This window comes from Ambystoma mexicanum, chromosome 3p (genome assembly GCF_040938575.1).
Source record: "Ambystoma mexicanum isolate Mex_15411 chromosome 3p, UKY_AmexF1_1, whole genome shotgun sequence".
Lineage (NCBI taxonomy): Eukaryota > Metazoa > Chordata > Amphibia > Caudata > Ambystomatidae > Ambystoma > Ambystoma mexicanum.
The window spans coordinates 254,194,855-254,222,387 of NC_090925.1; the positions used below are offsets into that span (position 1 = coordinate 254,194,855).

A 27,533-nucleotide genomic window follows, 5' to 3' on the forward strand; every position below is an offset into this window, starting at 1 on the left:
CGAGCGGGGTAAACAGCTTAGCTCTGGTGAGGGGACTTGCATCTCGTAAACCTGCCGTAAACAGAGCCGCAAGAAACCAAATGCGATCGTGAACTAGCACATTTTGAGCCAGATGGTGACCAAAATGTGGACATTTTTTCTTTAAAATGACTTAAGCCCCATTCTAACCATCACAGTCTGATCTTGTCTGGCTGTTCCAATGCTCAGCGGGCTTCACTGACAAGGGGTAAAATTTGACAGCATAACTTTTTACATAACTGACGATGCAAGTAGACCAACGCACATTGGGGGTCTAAAACCATGCATAGCTTTGCCAGCTTGCTCGCCTCAAATGGGTGAGGAGTTAGTCCAGACTCAACTATCATTCAGTTATTGATCTTCCTGCAGGGACAGGGAATGGCAACGCCAGTTTTGTGCCAGTTATGAGGATTCTCTGGGTAGGTCAGGTTGCCTTCATGCAATTGCAGAATTGCTGGGAGGGAGGCCACACCATACAGACAGGCGGAACAAGCTGAGAAGACAGTAGTTCACTGTCTGCCTGTTTGCTCCAGGTGGTCAGACATGGAACAGCTTATCCCAAATTATAGTCAATGTGGACACAGAGATGGAACACATACCCTCCCTTCGCAGACCCTGCCTTTCCAGTCAGATAATCGGACAATTACATTAGTTTAACCCTCTGGTTCTTCCAAGAGAAGATTATAGGCAAAGCATGACGTACTCAAGGGTAGCAAATACCGTGATACAGGACAGATGTACACTCCAGGAGAGTGTAGGTCTAACATACATACAAACAGGGTACGTGGAGGACGGACAAAAGAGAGGGAGAGCCAAAGGTCACGGAGAAGGCTAGGCATGGTCTGGCGGCAGGGCTAGACAAGGTACAATGGGAGCGACAAAGTACAATGGAAAGGAGTGTTTCTGCTTACCGGGGATGGAGACAACTCCAGGTTGGTGGATCCAGCTGGATTACAAGAACCCACTGCAATAGAAAAAAGATCACTTAGCAATGGCAAGTTCAGACTCATCAATAGAAGTGGCACTTTGTGTACCCTGCAGAGTGGGCACCCGCGTAGTGTTCTGAAGAAGCGGCACAATGACTCTGGTGGCATTTTCCTTCCCCCGAGAATTCATCAACACCTTTGAGTGAGACTTGTGTCCACGACCGACATCAGCAGATTCCAGTTGTGCTCAAATCCATAAGGGAGATTATCTGCACCTCTGAGTCGCGGCACCTCGGTTCCTATTGAGCTACTGCTGACTGACCAGATACAGGACGGCTGAAAAGAGAAGCAGGCAGGATCCTGGTGGGCCTAGCTCACCCGCAGCACTGCCAATAGTCCAGTTATGACCAGGGAAATTATTACTGGGGTTGGGCACTCTACCTTCAGCAATTCCTGCTAAATAATGTTATTTTAGATTTGTATAGCGCCTTAGTGCCATTGTTCTGGTTTCGAAGCACTGTGGGATGAATGTCCCTTTGGCAGACCATAGTCTGAACAGACATGTAATGAAAAGAACATTATAATGCATGAAAACAGTATCACGTGACAGCTCATTTATTAGCAGAGATGACTTTTGTAGTGCCCTTATACGAGCCGTATTAGGCGCAAAGTGGATTGTTTTGTCAGTGACTATGTGACAGCTGAACCAAATTGTTCATGGACTCAGCAGTATTCTAGGGGCTAGTATGAATCAGTCCATCATCAATGAGTACGGCCAATGGTCTACAGTTGAGGGCTCTGCTATACTTTACATGCAGAACACAAGCACAATGAATACCATGCAATCGCCTGAACATGACATGCACACCTTTGTCGAATATGTCAACGCGCCTGTACAAAGTCTACATTTGCTTTGCTGGTAGAGAGCACACCGGCTCGTAGGGAAGGCCACAACACATTTCTCAAGTCCGACTGAGCCCAGTCCATCAGGAATGGAGGCAGGGCCCCCTACCCAAATTAACTCCTTCCCTCAACCTAGAACCATGCCTGTCAACACAGCAAGTTAGAGAACAAGAGGCTACCTTCACAGCGTGGAAATCCATAGGCTCCAGGTATACAGGTGTCGCAACGTTGACCAGTGACTTTCGGAAGACAGCTGCAGGCTCCAGTCTCTGAGTCGCATATGCTATGCACGGAGCCTTCCATGGAGCACTGACACGCTGCAAAATAGTGACACAAAAAGCCTTATAAATGTGCTCAACAGGACATCTGCAGCTAGAACCACGGAGTACCTCAGAGGAAAAGCTGCTCATGAGAGTCACGTCAGAAGGTCCTGGGACCAGGGAGCTTTGAGCCACACAGATGGCATCAGCACTCCCAGAGCCGACCTCTTAAGAGAGCTGGGCTAAGGCACAGTCAATGATTGCAGCATGGGTAACTGGCACTGCTGGGTGAGGTGCCATAGGAAGCTGGCTAACGTCCCGTCTTACAGGAGGCACAATATTGCTAACAGAGAATAACGTACAGTGGGCGAGGGGTCCCAGGGTGAAGGAAGGCAGCCAATGTTAGGTGAATTATTGAGCACTGCAAAACAAATGCGTTGCCACTCAAAGTAACAATATGCGAGACAGCAGTAATTTCCATTGGCTCAGGTCCATCTATGCACTACTGCACAACCTTCTCAGGAATGCTTGCAAGCCCAATTTGCCAATGGGCATATTTCCATGGTGCAATATTGAGCTGGTAATTGCCTCCGGTGCAATATTCAGATACACATTATCTGGCACAATAGGCCGATAAACATGTTTGCTGGCACAATATTCTGATGAACATATTATACAATCTTTCTGATGGTTTTAGCCGAAAATTCCTCTGAACAGAATCACTGGCATACTTTCAAAATGGACTCATTCTAATGCACAATTATCTTAGGGACATTCCAATTGCATAATATTGTGGGACCTTTGGTGCACAAAACTTGAGTGGCCACTGAAAGGTGATGAATTTCAGGGAGCACGAAGACAGTAGTGTTTCTGACTGGCAAACCCTCAAATGTGCACAGAACGGTCAGCCTAGGATTCGCAGGCTCAGTGTGCTTTATAAAGGAAACATCCCTTACCGAGCAACAGTCTTTCTGGTGTTGTGTATGCTTACAGTCAGATGCAATGCATATTGATACCATCGAGTGATTGGTCTGGAGTATTGCAGCCATCTTGTTCCAAAGAGAAAATGGCCATTGACAGGGATGTGCCTATCACACCATCTCTCTCAAAAGAAAAGAGTTCAGCCAGATGGTCATCTTCACATGGGAGAGCAGGAGCGTGTGTTGTCCAACATTTGGTGAGCACCCATTTCACCCGATACCAAAATGTAATACATTTCTAGTGAACCCGCAATGAGTGGTGTGGGCTTGAATCTACCCCTTTCGTCACTCCAGCAACCAGAGCAATCATCTGTGTCATTAATGTATGTTACTTAATATGAGCAAAGGTTAGACTGTCTTTGCTTGACTGAACCACTTGGGTGAAAGTTACACCCTATTGCCCAATATTGGCCCTGTGATACTCAAGCCAGATCGTTGCTCACCTGAACAGCTAGGGTAGCCATAGAAGCCTCGGGCGCACTGGTTGCAGGTCAGGCCAGCATAGTTGGAATGGCACTGGCAATGACCAGTCGAACTGCAGGTGTTCTCCACCGAACCTCGGGGGTCACAAGAGCATGCTGCAATGCAAGGAGGGAACCAGACGTGAGAACGTAGCCATTCAAAGCAGGATGTGCTGCTATCAAGTCCCAAAGATACGGGCATGCATTTAGGAGTAACCAGAGCCAACAGACAAGGACATGAAATCAGGAGTGGGAGATTCTTATGGAAGGAGTGTGTGGGTGCGTGTGCCCCTGAGTGAAAGTAGAGGACAAGGACATTACCACAAGAAAAGCAGGAGAGTCTTATTAGAAGCGTGTGCCAAGTCAGACTTGATAGACAAGACTTTGGTGTAAATTCAAAGTAACAGCAGAAGGGCAGGATTGCGCTTTCAGAGTAAGACGAGAACAAGGGTGCAAGTGCAGGAGTGAGGAAAAGGGCCTCGATGCTAGATCCTGGCTTCAGGTGCCGCAAAGGCGTTTAAGTAGGTGCAGGATGAGGTGTGACTGGCTGGTGGCGATTCACAGAACGGGGGTTCAGCGACCTCGTAAATGCTAGCATGTCGATATGGGACTATATTGGATCACACAATTGGAAAGCATGTTTTATTCACCACTTTTATGACTCATTGCTGAATACATTACAAGGTGGTCCTCCAATTGTAACACACGTTTTCTATGCTCCAACATGCACAGCAAAGGATGTCTGACTTGTGCATCCCAGTACCATTGGCATCACAGTAGTATCCTAGCATGCAGTACCAGTTATCACGTCACACCATCTATATACATCCAATTATTTCCACCTGCAAACTTGAACATTCTGTTGCAAGGGTACCTGGGTCTAGAATGCATCTGGACTGTTTACAGGCCTATGGCCAGCTTTCCGATAGTTTGCCACACTCTAGGAATGTGGCATGTGCATTTGTAGTATTCAAATAGTATAGGCGCGCACCTGAAATTTCTCCTGTGTGTTAAAATCTCTGGCTACTTTTTCTTCCTTCCACTTTTCTATGTGTGTTGTTCGCCTCCCACCAGGTAGTGGACCTACTAAATATTACAGGATCGGGTTGTGTCTTGTTGAACATGGTTACTATATGGAGTGCAGGCACGAGCGATTTCTGACTAGGTTTATAAGGACTGGTGCCCTTTTCTCCCCAACCTCCTTGCCACCATGTGTTGTGTGCCCATCTTTAGATATTGGACCTATATTGTGTAGGGAGTGAGGTGAGCCCACTGAGAAATGTACTTTAAAATATATATAGTGTGTATTTTTATACTGTCATTTAGACAGAATTGTGAATATTAGATATCACATCTAGACAGAACTGTGGCGCTATTCAGGCACCACATCTAGATAGAATTTTGAAGATTAGCAGGCACCAGATCGGGAAAGAAAAGTGAAGGTTAGCGTGCGGCACATCTAGACAGCGATGCCACTAACCAACCCACAAAAACAAATCTCACCACTCTGCATACACCTCTCAAACTCTAACCAAACACAACCACACCTCTAAAGCACGCCAAACTGCACACACGTCACTACACCGCACCAACAAAGGAAAATCACACATAGCCTGGAACAACAGGACACGACAGCTACCAACCGGAAAGCACACGTAACAGAAGTATAGATTTGTCAGTATCCGTGGGGTATATTGTTTATGGATAGTTCTGTGGCATAATCTTACCTTAGTGTCAACCTGCTACCCCTTCCTTCGAGTGAAGCTTGATCGCTCCGCCCTGCCACTCTGCCTAACTTTAAGAGGGGTTTGGCTTCCTTTTTGGTTAGGTGCTTTCCCCCACTGAGGTTAGTGGTTGTACAAAAACTGGCTTAACACCAGACCTTACGTTCTTGTACATTCATGTCTCCCCATTACCCAAACTAGTCCATTAACAATTCCATCGGCCCCATCATTTGTAGCACCCAAAATACTGTAAACCTGGGCAACACTTAGGAACGCATGCACTGATCAACACAGTACCTTTCTTCTGCTTCCCAAATCACACACAGGTCCCCAGCGCCCCCACAGGAGTAAAGCAGGAAATGCTAAACATACCTTGGCAGAACGGGTAAGAGTGGTAGCCAGAAACACACTGGTCACACTGTGGTCCGGCATATTCTGGTTTGCAGAAACATCGTCCAGCTGGGTCGCACATCTCGGGCAAAGTGCCAACCACACTACAACCACACACTGCAAGGAGATGGCGAGAATTAGAAGATGAAGAAACGGGTCAGGGTGCCATGGCGGCACGCACACATCCTGACAAATGTAGTAAATGTACGCATCAAGCTATGCCATCACACAATTGACTAGCCCAGAAAGGTGCTCTATATTCATTTTGTATGCTTTTGTGCTATGAGCAGAAGTGCCATCAAATGGGAAATTCAGAGCCATTTCTTTTACATATGAAAAGATTCTTGAAACTAACGCAACACAAAGACTTCCAATCCGAGCCAAAACCGTGAGGGTCTGGTAAATTAACCAAGATCTTTGGACACCCATTTTTGCTTTTCGTCCTCTTTAGACCCCCATGATGGGGGAACAGACTAGCTCAAAGGAAGGACTTCTTTTTTCAGCCGTTTCCTTCTAAAGCAGGATTATGCAACAGTTAGTTCTCCAGAGGTTTTGGACTACAAATCCCATCAACGTCACAAGGTACAGTCAATGGTGAGGGATCATGGAGTCATAGTACAAAACATCTGGAGAGCCACATGTTGCAGACCCCTGTTCTAAAGGCTGCTGTTGTCAGCTCCCACAAGCAATCTGCCATCCAAATGTCAATTATAGGACAATAAGGGAGGAGGGCGGGGGGGGAAATCAGACAGCTGTTGTGTCTCTACACATTTACAAAGGTGGATCACTCAAGGTTTGCCATGTCCATCAGCAGCAAGTTCTAGATTTCTTCCATTGACTATGCCCACCCAGAAAATGGGAGATTATCCAAAAAGGAGACCAAGTAAATTATGAGCAGCCTTCCAATCACCTATAAGAGGCTAATGAATGAGTGCATGACTGTTAGGCATCCTCACTTCAAAGGGAGCGGGAAGGGTGCAGAAGATTAAATCTGGAGAGCACGCTACTCTCGACAGCCGCCCAACAGGTTTATGTGCAAAAAGATGCCAGTGAGAAACCCAAGTAAGTCCTACCTCATAAGGGCAGTTTGTGAATAGAAACCCTTGGCTTGCCCACACAGGGTTTGGGATACAGGAGTCTGCTCCCAACACCCCCCCCCACTCTTCACCATTGGGATTTGCCCAGAACAGAAGCTTAAGAAATGCCTGAACCTTATTTAACTTGGCTTGCTGGAGATCAATAAAGTTGGACTCTATGCTGGTCTCCATTCGGACAGCTGAGATTATTGCAAGAAAACCCATTACTGGCCATGCAACACTGCAAACTCTAGAACCCTTTCCTTGGGTAAGAGTGGAGCATCTGTGGTGCAGGAAGTGGCTAAGAAGAGAACTAGCAGTACCAATCAGTGAATCCCCCCCCCCCATATACTTGTTTCTAATCTGCAAGGCTTTGCATGCATGTCAGCGTTGATGCCCACTACTGCAGAAGCGGTAAATGGCCCACCAGGGCAGTCATGCCTTTCCCAAAACCCTTCAGAACATCTTCACCACCTGCCACATTGCTAAACTGTCCTGTCTGCCGAAACAGTGTTTGGTGCTCCCTGGTGCACCTGCAACATTCGCTGGAAGAACCACAGAGGCACGAGATTACCCCCGTTCTTTAACTAGCAGGTGATATTGTCTCACCCGACTGTGCCAACCTCTGCAAGACACTAATTACTGTAGTCTTCGACCCGATGTGGCACTATGCCCGAGAGTGCCTAGTGAAAGGCAATGGTAACTGCAGTTGGAGCATTGGTTTGGAGCTTCTAAATGACAATGTAGGGCTATAACCATGAAAGAACACCATGTTCATCCATGATCCTGCTGTAAGTCTTCACGCCATTCCACTCTAACATTATGGTTTATGGGATTTTTTCAAAGTCTATAAGAGAAAAAATTCACAGGAACCTGTAGACGACAAACTAACACCCGACCTAAGCTACCCCAAATGCTGACAGTTAAAGGAGAATTTGCCCCCCTCCCCCAACCTCCTGCAGGGCTTCATGCCCTAAAACCACGACACATGGGACAAAGGGCAGTCATGGGGAACTGTGACAAGTCCATAGACCTCGTCCCTTCTCCCGTAGGGGAGGACACCTCCCATGGGGCCAGAGTGGTGCGGTCACAGTCCAATAGGCCCCCTGGGGCGTGATGCCCTGCGAGAGGATCACATGGGCTAGGAAATCTTTTATGGAACGAGGGTTGATAGTGTGAGGCGAGCGCAGTATTTGAATACCCCTCTACCCACTAACCCAGTCCCTCCCCCTTACATGTCTGTGTAAGATAAACCATGCCTCTTCCTTACAAGACTAAGACTGAGACGAGGAAGAATGAGAACAACTTTGAAGGAGCTAGTAATATCAAAGGTACTGCGACAAAGAAGAGGCATGGAGCAATACCGACAGTCTAGTCAATATGGATCTTGTGTATGCATAAAAGCCACGGAAGGACTCAAACCAACGTCGAGCCCTCCCAGGAGGAACCGCAAGGTCGTGGAAGCAGGAAGCAAATAGAAGGCAGACCAGGAAGCTGAGACAGGAACACGACACCGCAAGGAGGGTCCAGCGGGAAGAGACTGCTCTAGGAAGGCTGAACGAGAGGTTCCTGGCGTCCCCGGTAGCCGGCAGACGCGTGGAGCAGACAACAACCCAGCCTAAATTCAGTTTCCCTCGCGGAGCTGCTGCAGACTGCAGGAAAGTGCTGACCAGCAAACAAAGCAGTTTGGCAGTCCAGAAGTATTGGAAAAGCCCCAAGAATCGCAGTAGAAAAAAGGTACACAGGTGTTATAGGAGATGCAGAGGGCCCAAAGCAATGCTGTATGTACAGGGTGCAACAAAGAGCAGAAACTAAGAGTCGGGGACCTTAACTATTGAAGTGGAAGCAGTTGGGAAGGCAATCCAGGCCTCCAGTTTAATCATCATAGTCCCAGTACCTGGCAGGCTAGTATACCTGGTGGACAAATACATAGGAAAGCAAGTGCGAGCCTGGGACCTGCACCCATAAGGCAATCCAGGCTTCCAATGTAATCATCTCAATCACAGTACCTGGCAGGCTAGTAAACCAGGTGGACTAAAATACAGAAGGAAGTGTCTAGGACCCATACCTATAAAGAAGTCAGGGGAAGGGAGTCATTCCCGCTGGTGTTTGTGAACACTATAAAACGGCCAGGAGAACTGAGACAGTCTCTTGGTCATTTGTATACCAAGTGATACAGTTTGAATTCTAACAGGGCTTCACTGATCCAGACACGAGGCTGTTTTTCTGCGGGTTCCCGTCTCACCTTTCAATCCCCTCAGACGTCGTGGAGACAAATCCTCCCACCAGCGGAGCAGGTCAGCAGAAGCTACATTGCAGGTCTCATTGGGACCTCACAAATACATTTTTTAACACCGTCTTTCTTATGGTGGAGCCCTGAAAGTGGAGGCTACTCATAAGAGATGGTTCATTTAAGAAACAAGTGTTTTAGATGTAGTTCCTAATGCTTCAATGATGACAAATGCAAAAGGGACATTTTTATTCAGAAAGTACACACAAAGAATCAGTTGGCTGCTTAAATGTATGCTTTCTTTCAAGACCATTAAAATACATCACACAAAAGTGTTAAACTTTCTCCCTTACCAAAAAGCTTTTTTGGGGACAATGTCAAATTTTACCTCATTAATGAAGACTTTTCAGACAATTAAAAACAACAACAAAAAACTTTTGTTATGAGTATTTAAGTTTGGAAAGTAAATTTACAAAACACACATGACATTATCTGAGCCCCAGACTAGATTGCATTCTAAAGCTCTCCCCAGTAAAGGTTTGTATTATAGGCAAACCTCCTCCCAGCAGGCCACGAAAATTGCCGTTTTTTGCAAAAACGGCTGTTTCAAAAAAGAGGGGTTTGTGGCGAGGGGGCAGTGATTGGCCATATGCAGTGGATCAGATAGAGGGGGAGCGGAGGGGCAGAAAGAGGGAACGAGCTGCAGCTTGCACGCTCTGCCCCAGCCCAATCCCTGTCCAGACGTCCTTGGAACCAGAGGATTATTCTTTTTTAAATGCATGGTGGTTCATTTGTTTTTGACACTCAAAACCCTCATCTGTAGATACTCATTTAAAAACATATTAATTTTGACAATATTGCCAAAGATCAACACCATAAAAATAAAAGTAATCGTGAAACTGCTGTAACGTCAATTCGCAAAACCTATACACTATTGGTTTCCACCGACTTCCAAAGTCAAATGGATTTTTCAAATCAAAGTTGTAAACAGACCTGCAGAAAATATTTCTACAAACTACAGCCGTGAAGATGTGCTCAAGTGCCCAATTTGCAGAATGGCTTAAAACACTGTGCTTACCGCTGGACCAAAGAGTGTGCTCCCAGAGTAAACCATTTGATGTCATTATACTTTATCTGCCAAATTAGAAATCCCTATTGCCCACCAGTCCCAAAAAGCCTCACTTATGATTATTGCTGCATCTATGTGATCATGTACACATTGTATCTCAAGACGTTTACTTGCCAGTTGGCTTGCTCCTGGCAACTTCTTTTATTCTAAGGTCCCATGATGCCCTCGAGTATTAAAGACTCATTTTGCGATGCAATTTTCTGTGATGTCCCTATGTCTGCAAAATAGGGAGACTGCAAATCGTATTGCCACTAAGGGCCCTGCAAATCCTAGGGCTAGCCCAGGGCACCCAGTACAGCCAGGCACCCTTGCATTTTGTTGGGTGATTTCTCACGTCCCCCCTTCCAGCTCCCCATACCGGTTTCCCCACATTCACCTTTTTAACACAGCCAATCCTTGGATCGGTCACTTCCGACAGTTTGCTTAGCAGTCCTGATGGCATCTATGGGATCCTCAGGGGCAACTAGACCACACTAAGTGACAAGTGTGGTCTCCACACTTCAACGGCTGCCTGAGCATATCTTAGCACCATCATGAAGCAATGGTTCCACTAATTCTAGTGCTTCGCTCCAAGGTACTAGAAACCGCCATCACTGAAAATGCTCTTTATCATTAGAGATCTTCATTTCTCTTTCCAAGTATCAGCATTAGGTCTGACCAACTAGCTGCCATTAACCAGGCATCCCTACTTATGCAATCACATTCCTTCTTCTTGAAACCCATCACATTGTCCTATTTTTTTTAGTTTTGCACATTCCCTTTATCACTTCTCCCTCCCCCCACTTTTGCCCATTTTCCTTCCTCTAAAGACCATGACCTGGTAACCATGGGCAGGGACAATTTTCCGGGCAAGGTAATGGTGTCATAAGACCACTACGGTGATGATTGGCACAGTGTAAAAGCTTTATAACAAACTTCTGACCAATGGTCCGGTGTTTGGTTTGCCGAGTCCTCCAAAACCTGGGACCCAATAAGAGCTTTTCTTTAAAAATGTGAAAGACATGGCCAAATGTGAGACTTCATTTAAGACCACAAAGCAATTTACTGGCCCAAAACCACACTAAAAAGTGTCGTTGGGTAGATCAGCTCCTACATCCGGTCAACCCTAGCATCTCTTGACACTGGCACTCATGGAGCCAAACGTGGCTGCAATATTAAAGTGAAAGGTCTCACTGGTCAGCAGGAAAGTGGACTCATCTCACCAGCTTGCCCCCGGTGGCTCGGGGATGAGCTGCCGCATTTGACGTTTGGCTTAGAGATGACCTGCACCTGACCCTGGAGTGATCTAGTGAAATTGCAAAGGTTATTGCCATTACATTCATACGCGGGAAAGCTTGCGTCATTCTGCGTGTGCCTGGCAGGGTGGATTGCAAGTACCTGGCTCATTGCTGCTTGTCATGTTGTTCAAAGAAGCTGTAAACATAACCTTGTACCTGTTTTCAGCCCGAGCAAGAGTATTGCCAGACCCAAGGCAGCCCAGAGAGGGAAATGGTGATTGCTTCCCCAGATTGCGGAAAGCACTTTGCTTTCAAACATTAGACTGAGAATTGAAAATAAAGCTGAACAATTCCATTAGTGAGTACCACGGTCCTCTCCCGAACATGCACCCAGAGAGGGAAGGGCAGGCAAGCACTGGAGGGGTATACTCACGCTGGCAGAGAGGATAGTTGAAGAATCCCGGGGTACACCTATTACATGTGACCCCTTGGAACCCGCTCCGGCACGCGCACTGACCATTCTCGCTGTCGCAGCTGCCATCAAACACACCAGGGCCGGAACACTCGCAAGCTAAAGGAGGGGGGAAAAAAATCATCAGGCAAATGTGTGATGCTTTACACGACTGGAACGGCTTGCGGCTGTGTAGCGCCGCCATGCGTTAACGCTGTACTGCACTTGGTCAAGCAACACCGCCTATGAACACCATCCAATTGTAAGGGTGAAAACTGCCAAATAATGAGGTCACCTAGTGATGGAGAAAACCTGGGATATCCCAAAAGGCACCCCATACTCCCTGCTAGACAAGTTATCAAGTGCTTGCCATCATCATACGCAAGCAGCGTACTACCAGGACTGGGATTTAGGCTACAGAGAATACAAAATACCTGCCCTTCACAGGGTGTTTTTACACCCCTGCCCCGACCCTCCAATAGCTGGTTAACTTAACAGGCAAAATGGGTCTCTTTCATTGGCATGGCACCATTAATCCGCGTTTCATGGCAGTGTATTCAGTCAAACACGTTGCTGGGTTGGTGTGGGAGTTTTGAAGGGCTTGTGGGGAGGCGAGGGACAGTTGTGGGCAGGGGCAGCATGTTCTTTTAATGATCTAGAGGATGAGGAGGTACTGCTGCAGTGTGGCGCGACATTACTTGGGGAAGGATGGAGTGCCTGTGGAGCAGCTAAGTGTGTCATTACTACCATCAACCGTAGCTGGATTGTGTGCACCACTGTGGTGTGGGGGAGGGGCATGAACCATTTCTTTTTTTTACTAACAGTCTCTACAGAAAAAGCCATTTAGGATTCAAAAGACAGACGACAGCAGGTTTCGAAATCGCTGGGCGCTTCCAAACTACTGCTTGTAGCCCAGAAAAGCCTGTTTATCTTTACAATAGGAGCTACTTTTGACTCCACAGCCCTAACACTAACACACACATAGCTATGCGACATGAACAATGTGTCTTTCAGAAAGCACGAAGAGGCTCTGGGACCTACTCAGAGGATGTTCATGCATATCTGGTCATATCTAGTGGCGGAAAGGTTTACTATGTCCATCACATGTGGAACTTGGCTATGCGTCACGCTATGTGCCATCTCCTCGTTCCCCAGATGTAGCCCATTATTAGGGAGATTTCACAACATCCCTCTCATGAGGGATATAAAACCTTCCATCCTATGATACACCGGGTTCCAACCAAAGCTAGCCCAAACTCTCTTTATTGGTAGCTACAGCAGAGGGGTCAGGCTTCATTCAAGGGACGCAAGAAGGGTGGTGGCCAGGTACAATTAGTCCCAAATAGCTACCCCAAAACATTCACTAAACCGTATGTGTAGGTATGTAAACAGTTATCCAAAGACCCTTCCCACTCCTAAGCTAAAGGCACGACTTACCTGGTGGTAAACTCAGTACTCCAAAATTATAAATATGCACATTGACCAACTACGCAATACAGTACCTAGAGGCAGTAAAATGGGTTACCACTTTCCCCAACAATGCCCAGAGGGCCACCAAAAGCCATAATATGCCTAGACGTGCACTACAGCACCAGTAGCGTCTCATTACACTTGTAGAAAGGGATTGATGCAATATAGCCAGACCATGAAACACTATCCTAATACAATTCTATAGAAAGAGCGCAGTATTAAGATTCAATTTAGTTAAATCTTTAGAAAATCCTTGTCAATAGCTACAATTCCATTCTGTGGCAGAAAACTCCAGGGTCCCTGGAAAAATGTCAATGTTCAGGCAAGCACCTTCATACGTCACTTTACTGGCGTTTAGGAAGTGTGCACATGTTCCCCATAGGAATACAGGGGCACCGTTATGGGGAAAATGGATGGCGAGTACATGTTCTACCTCACAGGTGCAGGTAAACCAACTACAGAGCACGCCATAGGATATCACTTAGAAGAATTCAAGAGGCAGGATCAAGACCCAGCCAGCAAGAGTGGGAAGGGAGCAGAACAGGATTTTTGGCAATGAATTTCAATGGCGGACCCTTCACACCAAGACCCTGGGGACCCAGAACTTCAGGACACGTACTCCTGGTGCCAGAGGACTTGGTTAGAAAGGGCAAAACAAGCTGATGGGTATATAGCTTCCTCCACAAGGCATGATGCAGCGGATCCTGTCTGAGGGGCTGCCAACCTGGCCATGCAATGTGGCCCAGGAGACCTAGAGGAATGAATAATCCGCCTTCTCACGAGGATGGCCAACAAGCCTGGAGCTGAATCCACAACGAAGAAGGCTCATGGAAGACAGAGGGACACGACAAAGCAGATCCCCACAGCTCAAAGGACAAACAGGGGGCGGCCAGCAGAGAAAAGTCCCCACGATTGCAGGAACAGTGGAGGTGACACAAGGCTGCCCAGGAAGAAGCAGAACCGGAGTAGTGGTACCTTATCACTATGCAGGAGGAGGGCGCTCCCTACCTCAAAGCGTTACACAGGGAGGCAACATGAGAACGGCTCAGAAGCAGTCCCTCCACAAGCTATTCAGTCCAGTGGTTAGGTTGACAATGTGGTGTAGGAAGAACAGCCCCGGGAGGACTTCTAGCAGAAAAAGAAAAGCCAGAACAAACGACAAAGGACCCGGGGCTCAGTTAAAATGACAAAACATGGTACTAAAATTCAGCAGCCCAGCTCCAGCAATTCAGGTAGCATTCACTGGTCTGAGGAATGCACAGTTTCTTCCCTATATATGCACATTCAACCAGGCTTAAACAAGCCCTCCAATTACACAGCAGGCAGACACCCAATGGTTTTAGAGGCCGGAAAATCAGGTTGGCCCTAAAACTCAGGTCCACCCACACTGGGCATGCACTTGTGTTGTCTGAGAGGAGGGGGGTAAGGGGGGGGGGGGGGAGGATAGAACAGGCCAAATCACCCTAGATGGTGCAGAGCTAGGTTCAGGGTCAGCCCATGTTTGGACATAGGCCATTGTAGGGCCTGCCTCGTAGTTCCCACGGAGTATGCCCAGAAATAAAATGCAGGAAGTACGCAACTGTACTACATTGAGATGCTTATGCGATAAAACTATCTGCACTACTAGTGAATTCAAAAATAAATTACAGCTGCCACCAGCCTACTCCATAACACACGTGCTGGGTGATATCACAGTGGGTCCAAAATGTGGTGCCTGAAAAAAAAAAAAGGGTTGTACTGGCTGGGGACTTCAGTTGGAGTCCCTCAGACCACAAATATAAGGCCAACGACCCAGGAGAACAAAACAGGGAAACGTGTTTCATTAAATGAGACAGCAGAAACCCCAAAATCGGAATTCTGCCCCAACGCACAGGCTTACTGGCGGACGTTAGATATCCAGGAGTAGCTTTTAGCTCCTGCTCCAAAAAAAGATCTCAATTCTTACAACAGATCAAATACAGATCCAATATCTCTGCTCAGCTGGTAGACTTTGCGACAGTAAGACACCAATTTAGCAGAAATATAATATTAACAATTACGCCCTTTCACTGCTCCCACAAGCAGAGGCAGCCATTTTTATTTGGGGCCACAAAATAAATTGCACATTTTTAGAATATATTAATTCTATAGTGCAGGGTAGACATATGATTGGTGGAAAGTGATGAAAATACATGTGGTCAATTTCAATAAAACATCTGCGGACACAAATCCAGATATAGTTTTAATGACTGGCTATATGGAGGCGGCATAGACGGAGGGATTAGACGAGCTGCGTGACTCCACAAACCTCACTGTTGCAATAGCTCGGTCACCTATTTTGGGAGCAGACTGCACTCACGCTGGTTACTCACTTTAGCATAAGGCCATGATATGCAGGATAATCACTCACCTTGGCAGTAGGGTCCATAGTGCCCATGTGAGCAGGATTCACAATGAAGTCCTTGAAAGTTGGGTTTGCAGACACAGATCCCCATGCGTGGGTCCTTCCGGCAGGCATTCCCCACCGTCCCTGCAGCACTGCAGTCACAGTCTGGGGAAAGAACCAACACAATATGGTTAGGGGCCAGATGAGGCGGGATGCAACAGGATAGAAACTAACAGGGAAAGTGATGCCAGTGAATACACAGTGGAGTAAGCAGTTATGAAACATCTATGGTCTTCAATGCAATGAAGGCGCCAACAAGCCATTGGGAACTTGCAGCTTTGCATTACTGGCACACAGTAGAATGTGTAAATGTAACAGGTTGGTCATCGGTCACATGCACACATTGCAACCCTGTCTCTGGCACACGTCTGTGTCACACACTGCCAGTCTACATCACTTGCTGACACTACAGCTATGTCCTCGATGCACATGATCTGTGCATCCCCAGCAAACACTGAAGACCCTCATTGCTGGCAAAAAAAATCCAGTCCCAAAAAAACTGGTACAAACCAACTCCAAATCAATTCCATGCACTGAAGCACGAAGTCACTGGCCGGTGCTCAAATTTGCATCATTGGCACAAGGTACAGCCCTTCATCACTGGCAAACACACTTCATCTCTGCATCACTAGTGCACAATGCATTTCTGCATAACTGCAGTTCCACATCATTGTCGCACAATGTAGCTCTGCATCACTGGGCACACCATCTTCAAATCACTGGGTCACATTGCAACTCCTTGTTACCAAAACGTACAATAATGGTCACTAGCACATAATGCAGCACTGCATCACTGTCAAACCCTGTTAAATAGCTTTGGCTATTCAATCTAGAGAGCAACACAAGGTAGGACATGTACCACTAGTTTACAGTGCTCAAGCTATGCAGAAATTTAACTCCCCCCCCCCCTTATCAGCAGAGTGTATGGGCGGCCCCTTAATCACCTCAACCCAAGTGGCCTACCACTTGAAGAACGAGTCTACGCTTTGTACATAAAAAACAAGTTTATTGTATAATTTTCCAGGGAGCAGTTGGATTGTACCATAGGACCAAACCAACCCATGTCTCAACAAACCGCATCAGTTGACATCTTTTATACATTTTTGCAACAGAAAACAAACTCGATAATCCACCCCCCATGGGATTGGATAAAACCCTCTTCAAAGAAATCCCAACTTTCTCCAATTCCTACGTTTTCATTGGCCAATTCTATCTTAACTATCATCTTCAGCTCATGTGTAGAACACACCTCTTCTTAGGATTCGTTGTGGTGGGTCATGACATTATTTGGTAAAGCAAGCGTATGCAAATTCATTACTAGCAATAACTGACCTAAGCCATTTAAACCTTAACTCTAAATGTTCACATGGTTCGCATGAATATTCCCAGCAATAGGAGCAAGGCTGGGTAAATAATGTCTCTTTGAGTAAGTGATGTTCTCATTACCCAGGTCATTGGTTTCATTGGAAAATTCTAATCTACATATCACCACTTTATCGAACATAGAATATCTGAAAATACAATTGCAATATCCGGTTTCTCATTAGCTAGCCTTGGGCATTGGCTCACCCTGTGTTTTACTGCTAGCCAAAATAAATAGAAAAACCCCTTCTGTCACGCTCTCATTCATCAGAAGATTACCTTTTCTGTTTGCAATATTTATCAGATCGTAAAACTAATGGCCAGTTTCTACAGCTGAGCTGACCGTAAAGGTTGTGAAGTTACTTATTCGCCCATCCCCTGACTTCTAAAACCTCAGAGAATCTGTTTCAAAGTTCACTTTGCAAAACAGCCCCGACTACAGTGTTTTTGATTAATTTGTGAAAATCCCACTATATTGGGATTCATAAATTCCCCATGTATTTGTATTCATGTACATGTATGTTTTTTACATTCTTACTGTGCACGTGCACGTGAATATGTATCAATTCTAGACAAATAGTAACACTAAAAGTAACATCCCATCCATAATTAACTACACTTTGATACATATGAAATTGAAGCACCACCCCCAGTTTGACACCACCCCAGTCATCAATATGGCGCACACAACAAGAACTCTTCGTATTCATGGAGACCTTTCCTGACCACCCAACAAATAAAAACTCATACTTTTATACAAAACTAAAGCAACATCCTACTTACTGATTATTTCACCAGCAGGGCGTATTTGAGCTCCTTTGTCATCATCAGAGGTGGATGGAACAGCTAAAAGGATGAAAGACAGCATTAGCCGGCATACCCACAGCTCTAGGGGGAAAGGCCAAAACACATTAGCAAAATCCACACCATTCCCCAGAGGCGGGACAAATGCAGTGGCTATGGTACACCAATCAATAGAAGTGGAAACTCAGCAATAGCCAGGCATGTGCTCCATTGAGGTGAAAACATAGCAAACGTCAGGATACACAGTCCTTTGCAGAGAAGGTATCAAATTAGCCAGGAGGAGCTACTGCAGAGAGGAAATATAGGACTAGCCAGGATATAGGAGACAGACAGACAGACAGACAGACAGACAGACAGACAGACACACAGACACACACAGGATGCTCATTGAGGCACTTATCCCAGCTTCTTCAATGGGCTGTCCTTTAAGGTGAAGGGCAGACAGCTGCCTTGTCCTTGCTTGAAGGTTCAGAGACCATCTGGCACTTCCTATCCAGGAAGCTTGCTGCAGAGCCTAGCAGGGCACGATGTGTGCTGGCTAGGAACAGGTGGTTCTGGAGTGGCTGGAGGGTCCTCAGATTTGTATCTGCCTCTGTTCCCTGGGAGACGTTTAGGAGAGGGATATTGCTTCCCTCTTTGGTTATCCTGGACTTTCTTCACTGGCGGAAGATGTAAGGCAGACTGTACCCTCAGCCAGTGTCTATGGTTGAGTTCTTCTTTGCTACCTCAAGTGAAGCCTTCAGATGATCTGGCAAAAGAGGCAAACAGCCGTCCTTTAAAGGCAAGTGGGCCAAAGTGATTGGTGTAGGCCAAGTATACCTTAGTGAGCCAATCCTGGGGTCCCTATCAACAATCTCCTGTATGCATGCATTCATAACCAGAGTGCCTTGCAACAGGAAAGGTAAAGGGGTGAAAACCTGTGATACCAAGTCCCACCCGTCTTCTTGTCTTGCGGATCAAAGTGTCTCTCTGGTTAATGGATCCCTCAGTGGTTCCCGATTAAAGCGGCAGGTCTCCGTTGAAGCTGCGACAAGACCAGACTCACTGGCTCTTGCAAACCACATTCTCATACCTTATGAATGCGTTCCCATTATCAGGGTGGCCTACTGTAAACATACAGTCCCAGACATGACAGCTCGCCGTCATCGATACAGAGGGTGGAAGCTGGCTTTAGGTTGACACATTTACATATTAAACGTTGTTGGCTTTCCTGCCTCCTTGTTAACCTCTGCAGCCAGACCCCATTTGGGCCTCTTTGAAGTACCCTCTAATGATCACTGCCACCAGCGGCAGGCCCTAACAAAAGAGCAGGGTGTATCAATGAAGCCTTTATTAGTGTAGAGGAGCAGTTGGATACATTATCCCCAACTCTCGCTCCCTGACTGCCGTCATAAAGAGCTCTTCATGGAACACCAGGTGTTGTTCCTATACCACATCGAGTGACGATATGAACTCAAACAGCCGCACCAAATGTACCCTCGCACTGAAAAATTTAGAAGGATGCCGTGTGGAAGGATGTCAGCACGCACCATTGGACATCATGGAGCGCGGAGTGAAACCTGATGACGGCAGAGTAATGGCATAAAGCAAATATACAAAGCCATACTGAAACAATATGACAATACTTGAGACGATGTAACTGAAGTGACAAGAGAAACATGTACAAAATGAAAGTAATCATGAATGCAAAAAGAACTTGTTGACCAATAAGTCTAAATGTGCAGTAACGCAAGGTAGAAAAGACAAAGAAGATGGCTATAGAGGAATATAGAACGTGGCTAGGATGGCCATAATTGGAAAATGGACACTGCCTTGTGTCAAGATTCAATTCAGCTTCCTCAGAAACATATCAGGGTTGAAGAGTCAGGAGACGCTGGAAGGACAGCTTTGTGTGCAAAACAATGAGGGTTCTATGTTGGCTTGGGATAAAGGATGCTATTTTTAAGGAATAGCTGCAAAGCACGAAGGGAGGCAGACGGATAAGCCATGGATATGACACATTTCTCTAGGATTAAAGAAGAAACCATCTGCAGGAGCCAAGTATTAGACAATTAAAAGTGCATAAAGTCTATACAAGGTAAAGTGAGCAAGTCTCTAGAGGAGAAGAAGACAGTCAGGATAATTAAATCAAATAGCAGTAAATAAGGTATCGAAATTGACAGATTCGTAGCCTCTTCACATGTGAATCACAAGTCAAAAACAAGGGCTATTCATGAAGCCTCGAATGAAGATAGTGATGTGCTTACACTCCCTACAATGCCCCAGAACTGAGAGCAGGTTATACAAGGTCAACTACAGACGGGACACTTTGGCTCATGAGAGATGGACTAATTGAGAAAGTGGGGAGTAGTCCGGCGTGATTCAAGCACCTGGGTTTTGTTTACGTGCTGCTAGCCGAAAGTCCAAGGTTGGGTGAGAATGCCAACCAATCTGTGGGTCTATGGGGCAACCTGCTATACAATGTTGCATAGACCAATCCACTGCCATTTTGTTTGCTATAATCAGTATCATATGTAGATTGAGAGGTAGTTTGAGGTATGCATCACATATAAGACAGCCAATGGTGTACTACCCGCTATGTATTATAGAAGTAGATATGTTCCCCTAACCAATCCCTAACCGCTAATTAGTTTTACAATTTGCCACGTAGGATGACATCATAGATGATACATATTGGGGTATAAGACCTCTGTGTAATCAGGTTTGTGTGTGAGTGTGCAAGCATCAGTCATCGGAAATCGGTCTGCCAGTTGACCCTGCTTTATCAAATTGAGAATAAAGAAGTACTTTGCCTTATTCTTGGAGTCTGTCCGGTTATTTGGTCTGAGATCTTTATTGGTAATTCCATCTATCACAAGAGACGCTTCAAGGTGCTAGAGCACATTAATGGCGCTGGCCGTGGCAGGGTTGAAGCTTGGAGGAAACACAGCATTAGCTTAGATACAGACTTAGCCACACCTGGCATTAGCTAGTGTACACACACTGGGCGAGAGGGGTGAAACACAGCATTAGCTTGGACACGGTTTCATGGCACTTGAAACACTGCAATACGCAGGGCAACTGCTCGATGGGAGTGAAAAGACAGCAGTATCAGGGTGGCACTTCTCCACAGAGGAGGACGCCACAATATACAGCACACATTGCTCCATAGGAAAAAATGATCTGCCACAGCCAGAATGATGCTTGCTACGTACAGGTGGCAAGCAGACACTGCTGCAGAGTGAGGAAACATTACCCAGGACAGACACTGGGTCAGAGGGAGGGATGGGTGACGACAGAACATTAATTTAGGCACACTACTCCATAAAGGTTGAAAACAGCAATACTCAGGGACACTGCTTCAGAGTGAGAAACACACCATTAGCCAGGACATAGTGAGCCAGGGGGAATTGAAGGCAGTCCGAGAGGTAAATCATTAGTTTGGCACACAAAGGGATGCTAGGAGGAAAAGGGAAAACCCAATTGACAGTGCTTTCAAAAATGAGACACAGTATTAGAGGAAAAAATATGTCCTGCTTTTTCTGGAAGGGTGAAGGGTAGATTTTGAGGAGAGTCAGTGGAGAGGAAGACTTTCCACCCATCGGTGCTCTAGGGTGCCCTTGTTAAGAATGGACACAGAAACTGCTTAGGTCACGTACCACAGAAGCAAAATTAAATACTGTACCAGTCCTCTCTCAGAGGACTCAAATTGACAAGTGAACTTGCTCAATGCAGGGGTCACTGGGCAAAGTGTTTTGTCTTGGCCAAGCAGGACACCGACACTGTGGTAGAAACAGGGAATATCTTTACTGCAGCCCCAGCTCTGGGCACAGGGTGCAGGGTTACATTTAGGCCACATCGGGTAAGTTACTTGGACAGACATCCACCGTCATCCTCTCTCAGTCAACCCATCTTCTCAACTGACATTCACAGAACCATTCAGAACGTAACATTCTCACACACAGCATTCCATGTCAGTCACTCACAGCATTCCATGTCAGTCACTCACAGCATTCCATGTCTACAGGGCAGGTGCAGGGAAAGGCAAGACACAACACATCTTCCCCCTTCAACAACACAAGACAACACCCAGGTGGTAAGAGACAAACATTCACATACAAATCTAACACAAAGCTTTGCAGGGACCAGTCCCTGGGCAGGGCTCTTCAAGATGCAAAAGAAAAACACAGGTTTGTCACAAAACCACAGCGCTTGTATGAATAAATATTAAGAGTGCACATAAGCTGCAGGTGCCTGAGCGGTGTGGTGTACTGCCAAGTACAAACCACTGTTGTGGAAACAATTAGAGCACGGGCAATTTTCAGTCGCACTGCGCCCAAGAGGGCAATATAGGCATGTGTTGCAAGTAATTGAAGAGAGATGTGGTTATAAGTCTGATGGATTTATTTGCAAAGTAGCCTGACACGTGTTTCGAGTCTAAACCGACTCTTCATCCGAGGCTCTAAATGGAAGATGGGACCTAAGATAAATTGAATGAAGGACAGTGCCAGAAAACTCTCTCACGGCTTCGCAATTGCAGTAATTTCAGCACAGCAGGAAAAGCCAAAGTGATGTGAAAGGAAGCAGCCCGAGTCGGTTTAGACTCGAAACACGTGTCAGGCTACTTTGCAAATAAATCCATCGGACTGATAACCACATCTCTCTTCAATTACTTGCAACACCTGCCTATATTGCATTCTTGGGCGCAGTGCGACTGAGAATTGCCTGTGCTCTCGCTTCAAGATGCATGAACCATATGGGTTTGATGCGTGACAATCATAAGACATCTTTGATAACTCAAGCCTCAATGGGAAAATTAGTTTGGTTCATTGTGACAAGTAACTGGAGTTAATGGGGACGGGGGGAGCAGGCTCAATTGGGTGCTTGACTGATCAATGGGAGATTATGATGGAAGTAAGGATTGAGGTGAACCCTAGTTCAGGGTATTGACACAGCAGTACTGTACAAGGAGACCGAGAACTGCACAGGATTCCAGCAGGTTAATGCACTTACGGTAGCACTGTGGAAAGTCGGTGTATCCCTCTGCACACGCGTCACAGTTTTCCCCAGTATAGTTTGGTTTGCAGTAACAGCGGCCAGTGAGATCCTCACATGTTCCGTCCATAAACTCAGACTCACAGACACAGCCTGTGAAGAGCAGTATAAAAGACAAATAAGAGTACATTAAAATGTATCGACATCAGCGCTGCTGCAATCCCCAAATCTTCTAAAAGTGGTCTAGTCCTTTCCTGTTGTGCACTAGGCACATTGGTGAGGCTAAACCAATGGGATAAAGCACAAGTCAGACTCCAGTCCTAACTGGAGAAAAATGCATGCACGGTAACAGCACAAACGTAATCAGGACTGCTTCTCCTGAGCAAGTAACTACAAGCCAAGGATGCCCCCAATTAATCAGAGACAGTCAGTCGAGTTGAGGGGATTCTCGAGGTCAAGGCACCAGGAAATAACAAATGCATAGCTATATAAAAATGTGCTCCGTGTGTAAAGAAATCATGTGAATGGGTTTAATTAAAATAGGTTTTTAGTTAATATATCATCCGGCCACACAGGAAGTGCTGTCTGTAACTTCACGATTCCTTCTTTAAAATGTGCGGTTTGTAGGTATGCATTTCCAGTGCTATGGAGTTGCATGTTGGGACCTTTTGAGGGGTCCGGTAGTCAAGCAGGGCTTCTATGCCTCCACCTTGATCAGAGACCACATCACCCACGGAGGTTCCTTTCTTGGGGGCAGATGCCTTCCATGGCACATGACTTTCCCAATAGAGAGGACAGAACCCTGCCTAGACGATCGGCACCACATCCCAGTGGTGTCGCTGCACTTTTCAAGGACACGCTCGGATATCCGCATCCCGGCATGGCCTGGAAAATGATCAAGCCGATGTATTGCTGCTTGCTCTGTTGGATATGGACTGCCTGCTGTGGAGTGGGCGAATGGACGCCAGTGCACATGTGTGAGGGCATTGTTCACGTGTGCCGAAGGGTCAATATGCAGTGCCACCCAGCTGACGCCACATCTCACAGAAAGAAGGTAAAGAAAGCTTACAAAAACAGGTCTTCCGCCGCTCTGCTTCAGGTGCGAGCATCTTGGTATTTTTCCAGCGTTCTAGTGGCCTTTTTATACCTGACTGCATAAGGTGGACCTCTACGGTTGTGACTAATCAAATTCCGGGGTACCAGGGTTGAATATTGGTTTCTAAACCATCAATAAGCCCCACACCTCTAATACAGCAGAAGGGATCCAAACAGATTGGATTAAACAAGCCTACAATGAAAATTATAAACATCCTGTGGTTACAGGCGTAGCTACAGAGATGATGCTAATCTGGCCAGAGGGCACCTCATTAACAGAGTCAGATCCTTCAATAACAAGGGCAGTGCTAGAGCAAGATGGACAGGCTGGGAGGTGATGGCTGGGACTGAGAAACAACCTCTTCAGCTGCACAGAAGACAAAAATCGAACACAACTGGCAATGTTATTACAAATTACTAGGATTGAGGGTGGGCCCAACGAAGGACGTAAAGCTCAGAGTAGGCATGTTCAGACAATCTTTAATGAGAAGATTAACACTCCAATAAATTCCATTCATATTAATAGGAATGTCACTGAATAGAAATCAACTCATGGAAAGCCTCATTCTAGGCCTTTAGCACTAGGCCAAGTTATCCAAGATGCCCCAGTATACTTTCACGTTAGGGGCATGCATGCTCCAAAGATCACTAGTCTGATGTGACTGATGCAAGGTTTTCTCAATAATACTCACGGTAGCAGGTGTACGGCGACTCTACAGGGTGGTCGGGCGACTTATAGTAGCCGGATATGCAGCGCTCGCAATTTACGCCAGATGTGTGATGCTAATGGCAGAGAATGAAAAAGCAAGTCAATACCTGGGGCAATGTTTTATAAAAGATTCAAACACAGCACATTGTCCGCATTCACAGCCTGTAGCCATGCAGGCGTCCAGTAGACCCTTTAAATCCGAGCCAACAGGATTCTTACCTGACAGTCCACGCAGACACCTCCCCCTGCATACTGCCCGTGGCGGTTCATACTGGCCCTGCGACTCTCCACCTCGGGATCATAATAGCAGTCCTGCGCATGGCTGTTACAGTGGCAGGCTAAAAAAAGGCAAACACTGGCTGAGAGGAGAGGATTACAACACTTGGCATGCAATAGAAGATACAAAAGCTGCAACACAGGTGCAGCAGTACCGCTTTTGGAGCCAGGGCAGAATGATTAGAAAAGACCCACTTAGTGGACGGTCAGACCATGATCTTGCCCTTAGAACTAGTGCAACATTGACACCACGTGGACATGGCTCAGTATGGACTGTAGACCACACATTAGTCCTGCAGTGACACCTTGCATCCAGTTAGCATGGCAGTTGCCTAGAAATGAATGGTTAAACGGTGTGGATGCATGGAACAGGACAATTTGCAATCTACTAGCCAGGCCTAAAAAGCATGAAAGCCAGTTCCCCACAAACACAAGGTCTTCCTCACCAAAGAAGAATTTGGACTCCCCAATGGCTAGTGCCGAGTGGAAATACTGTGGCCTGCTCAGAGCCTTCTCGACAGTTGACAAAAATTGCCAATCACTCCACTCGCTGGCAATATTTACATAAAATGGCTTTCACTGGAGGTTATATGTAGATGTATTAGTCATTCTCAGAAGTCGAATGGATTCGGTGGCTACAAAAGCCCTGATCTATAGCCGGTAGAAATGCCCCCAAAACTTGCCAAATACCTGGGGCTCAATCAGTTACAGCCAGGTGATTTCTGCAGCGCCAACCTCATCGCTTGAACCGGTTACTAGCAATCGCGAAACTGGCTTGGACTGTATCCCTTTGCCTATTTATCTGTTCATATTTACACCTCGGTTGATTTCTTATACCGGGCCCATGGAGTCATTTTGGATTGCTCCTTACATTAGTTCTGGTAGCAGGTTTGTTTTAACAATTTAAATATACAGTACATACTTTACAAGTGATCCACATCTACGGTTCTATTAAATCTTTAAAGCTTCCTGAACAGGCAAAAGAAATAAATTAGCTACGCGGTGGATTTCTGAATCGCACACAGAATCCATTGCAAATTACAATGTTTGTGGCAACCCCTCCTGCGGCAGTGTTCAGAGCAATCGTTTCTCACTGCCAACTGGTTTTGTTACCAATCAGTATTTCGACACAGGGCTTGGAATTCCCATAGCTGGCAGGTTTCAGGGACAGCCTGTAAGCAAAGCAGCTGTTCGCCTCCACAGTGGAGAGGTATACACAGAACTGACAGGTCGCTCTTGGGTAGGCCATCCCTCCAGCCCCTCTCCTGTCCAGGCAGGTACCAAGAATCCCAGGCATTTCCATCCATCTCCAAACATGGCCTTGAACATGAACTCCCTGGGGAAGGAATGCCTCTGTTTACAGCAGACAGAAGGGCTCCGGAATGCCAAAAGGCCTCGCTTCCTCAAGCCAAGGGAAGAACCATTCTAGTGATGTCCGGCATTGGAGCACTGGTACGTCTCTATGACACCATTAAAAAAGCTGGCACGTTTCCATGGCGTTCACTCAAATGGCTGTTCCCATTAATGACCTTTCTTATACTTCACCATTCTACTCTGTCGTGGAACGCTTTATATGTTTGAAGGGAATGCGGTTAACAAATTGATTAGTCATGCCTAACCATCAGTCGTGCTATCTGGCGGTCATTGCCCTTGTCTGAAGGCGATGAATATACAACATTTTCCAAGCAGGATGTTTTCATAGCTGGAATTGCAGACTGATTTTCCGTCCAGTGTTTGACTACCACATCCTACAAACGTGATAATCCCAAACCCCCCCTTACCCTCCCCCGCAATGTCTGCGGCTTCATACAGAGCTACATCGTTCGTCGCAGATAGATGTGGCCCAATAAAATTGAGGCGATTACGTGTGGATCCAGCTTTAATCCATAGGTGTTCCTAGGCATTTCGGATTGCTTGCATGCAAGATACCATTCCCCCAACTATGAAACATTACTGATGAAGAGGTGCTGACAGCGAACACAAGAAGCACTCTGAAGAAAATAGGCTGTATGAGATGTGAACCCAACGAGTGAATGCAGGTTGGTTGTTGTGATAAAAGTTGGAAAAGAACTCACGTTCGCATTCATTTGCATTGTCTATCGTAGCCGGTTTCCAAGCAAACTGGTTGAAGCCTGGACAGCAATGATCACATGACCCCCCGCAGGTGTTGTGCTGGCATTCACAATGTAGCCTGGAAAAGAGAAGGTCGGAGAAAAACGGGGTATGATTCAGGGTCAGAAGTCATGCAAAGATCACACTGGTGAGGGCATATTTACAAGCAATAGCTTCCCCGTGAAAGCTTCCACCCTCTGGAACTCCTTACCACATAACCTAAAAGCTGACCAACCCTTCTCACACTTTAGAAGGAACCTTATCAAACACTTGAACGCCAACAACCCCTAGGCTTCCTCCTTGTACATATATCTTACTGCACTGTGCTTCTATATCAACTATTATTCTGTTCAGGGTACTGTATATTGTATATTTATGCATAAGTGTATAACTCTGTAAGAGTGTAAGCTTCGCATTCTCCTTCCTGCTGCGCCCTGCTGCCTCTGGGTATGGAGCGCATTACAAATAAAGAAACAAACAAAACAAACAGTATGTGTGTTCAGGGCCAACAGGATTGCACGTGTTCAAGGCGAATGCTACT

The 27,533-nt window shown here is 46.2% G+C and overlaps 1 protein-coding gene across 2 annotated transcripts in view; it reads right to left on the bottom strand.

Moving 5' to 3' along the window:
- Nucleotides 1-27,533, bottom strand: part of LAMA5 (laminin subunit alpha 5) — a 670,647-nt gene that overhangs the window by 428,674 nt on the left and 214,440 nt on the right. For both annotated transcript variants that reach the window (XM_069650738.1, XM_069650737.1), the window contains exons 7-17: nt 26,956-27,071; nt 24,824-24,942; nt 24,588-24,678; nt 22,819-22,953; nt 17,806-17,868; nt 15,625-15,765; nt 11,748-11,885; nt 5,645-5,779; nt 3,531-3,665; nt 2,027-2,164; nt 930-982 (exon numbers count right to left, since the gene is read on the bottom strand). In XM_069650738.1, coding sequence (XP_069506839.1) covers nt 930-982; nt 2,027-2,164; nt 3,531-3,665; nt 5,645-5,779; nt 11,748-11,885; nt 15,625-15,765; nt 17,806-17,868; nt 22,819-22,953; nt 24,588-24,678; nt 24,824-24,942; nt 26,956-27,071 — 1,264 coding nt within the window. The remainder of the gene's footprint in view (nt 1-929; nt 983-2,026; nt 2,165-3,530; nt 3,666-5,644; nt 5,780-11,747; nt 11,886-15,624; nt 15,766-17,805; nt 17,869-22,818; nt 22,954-24,587; nt 24,679-24,823; nt 24,943-26,955; nt 27,072-27,533) is intronic.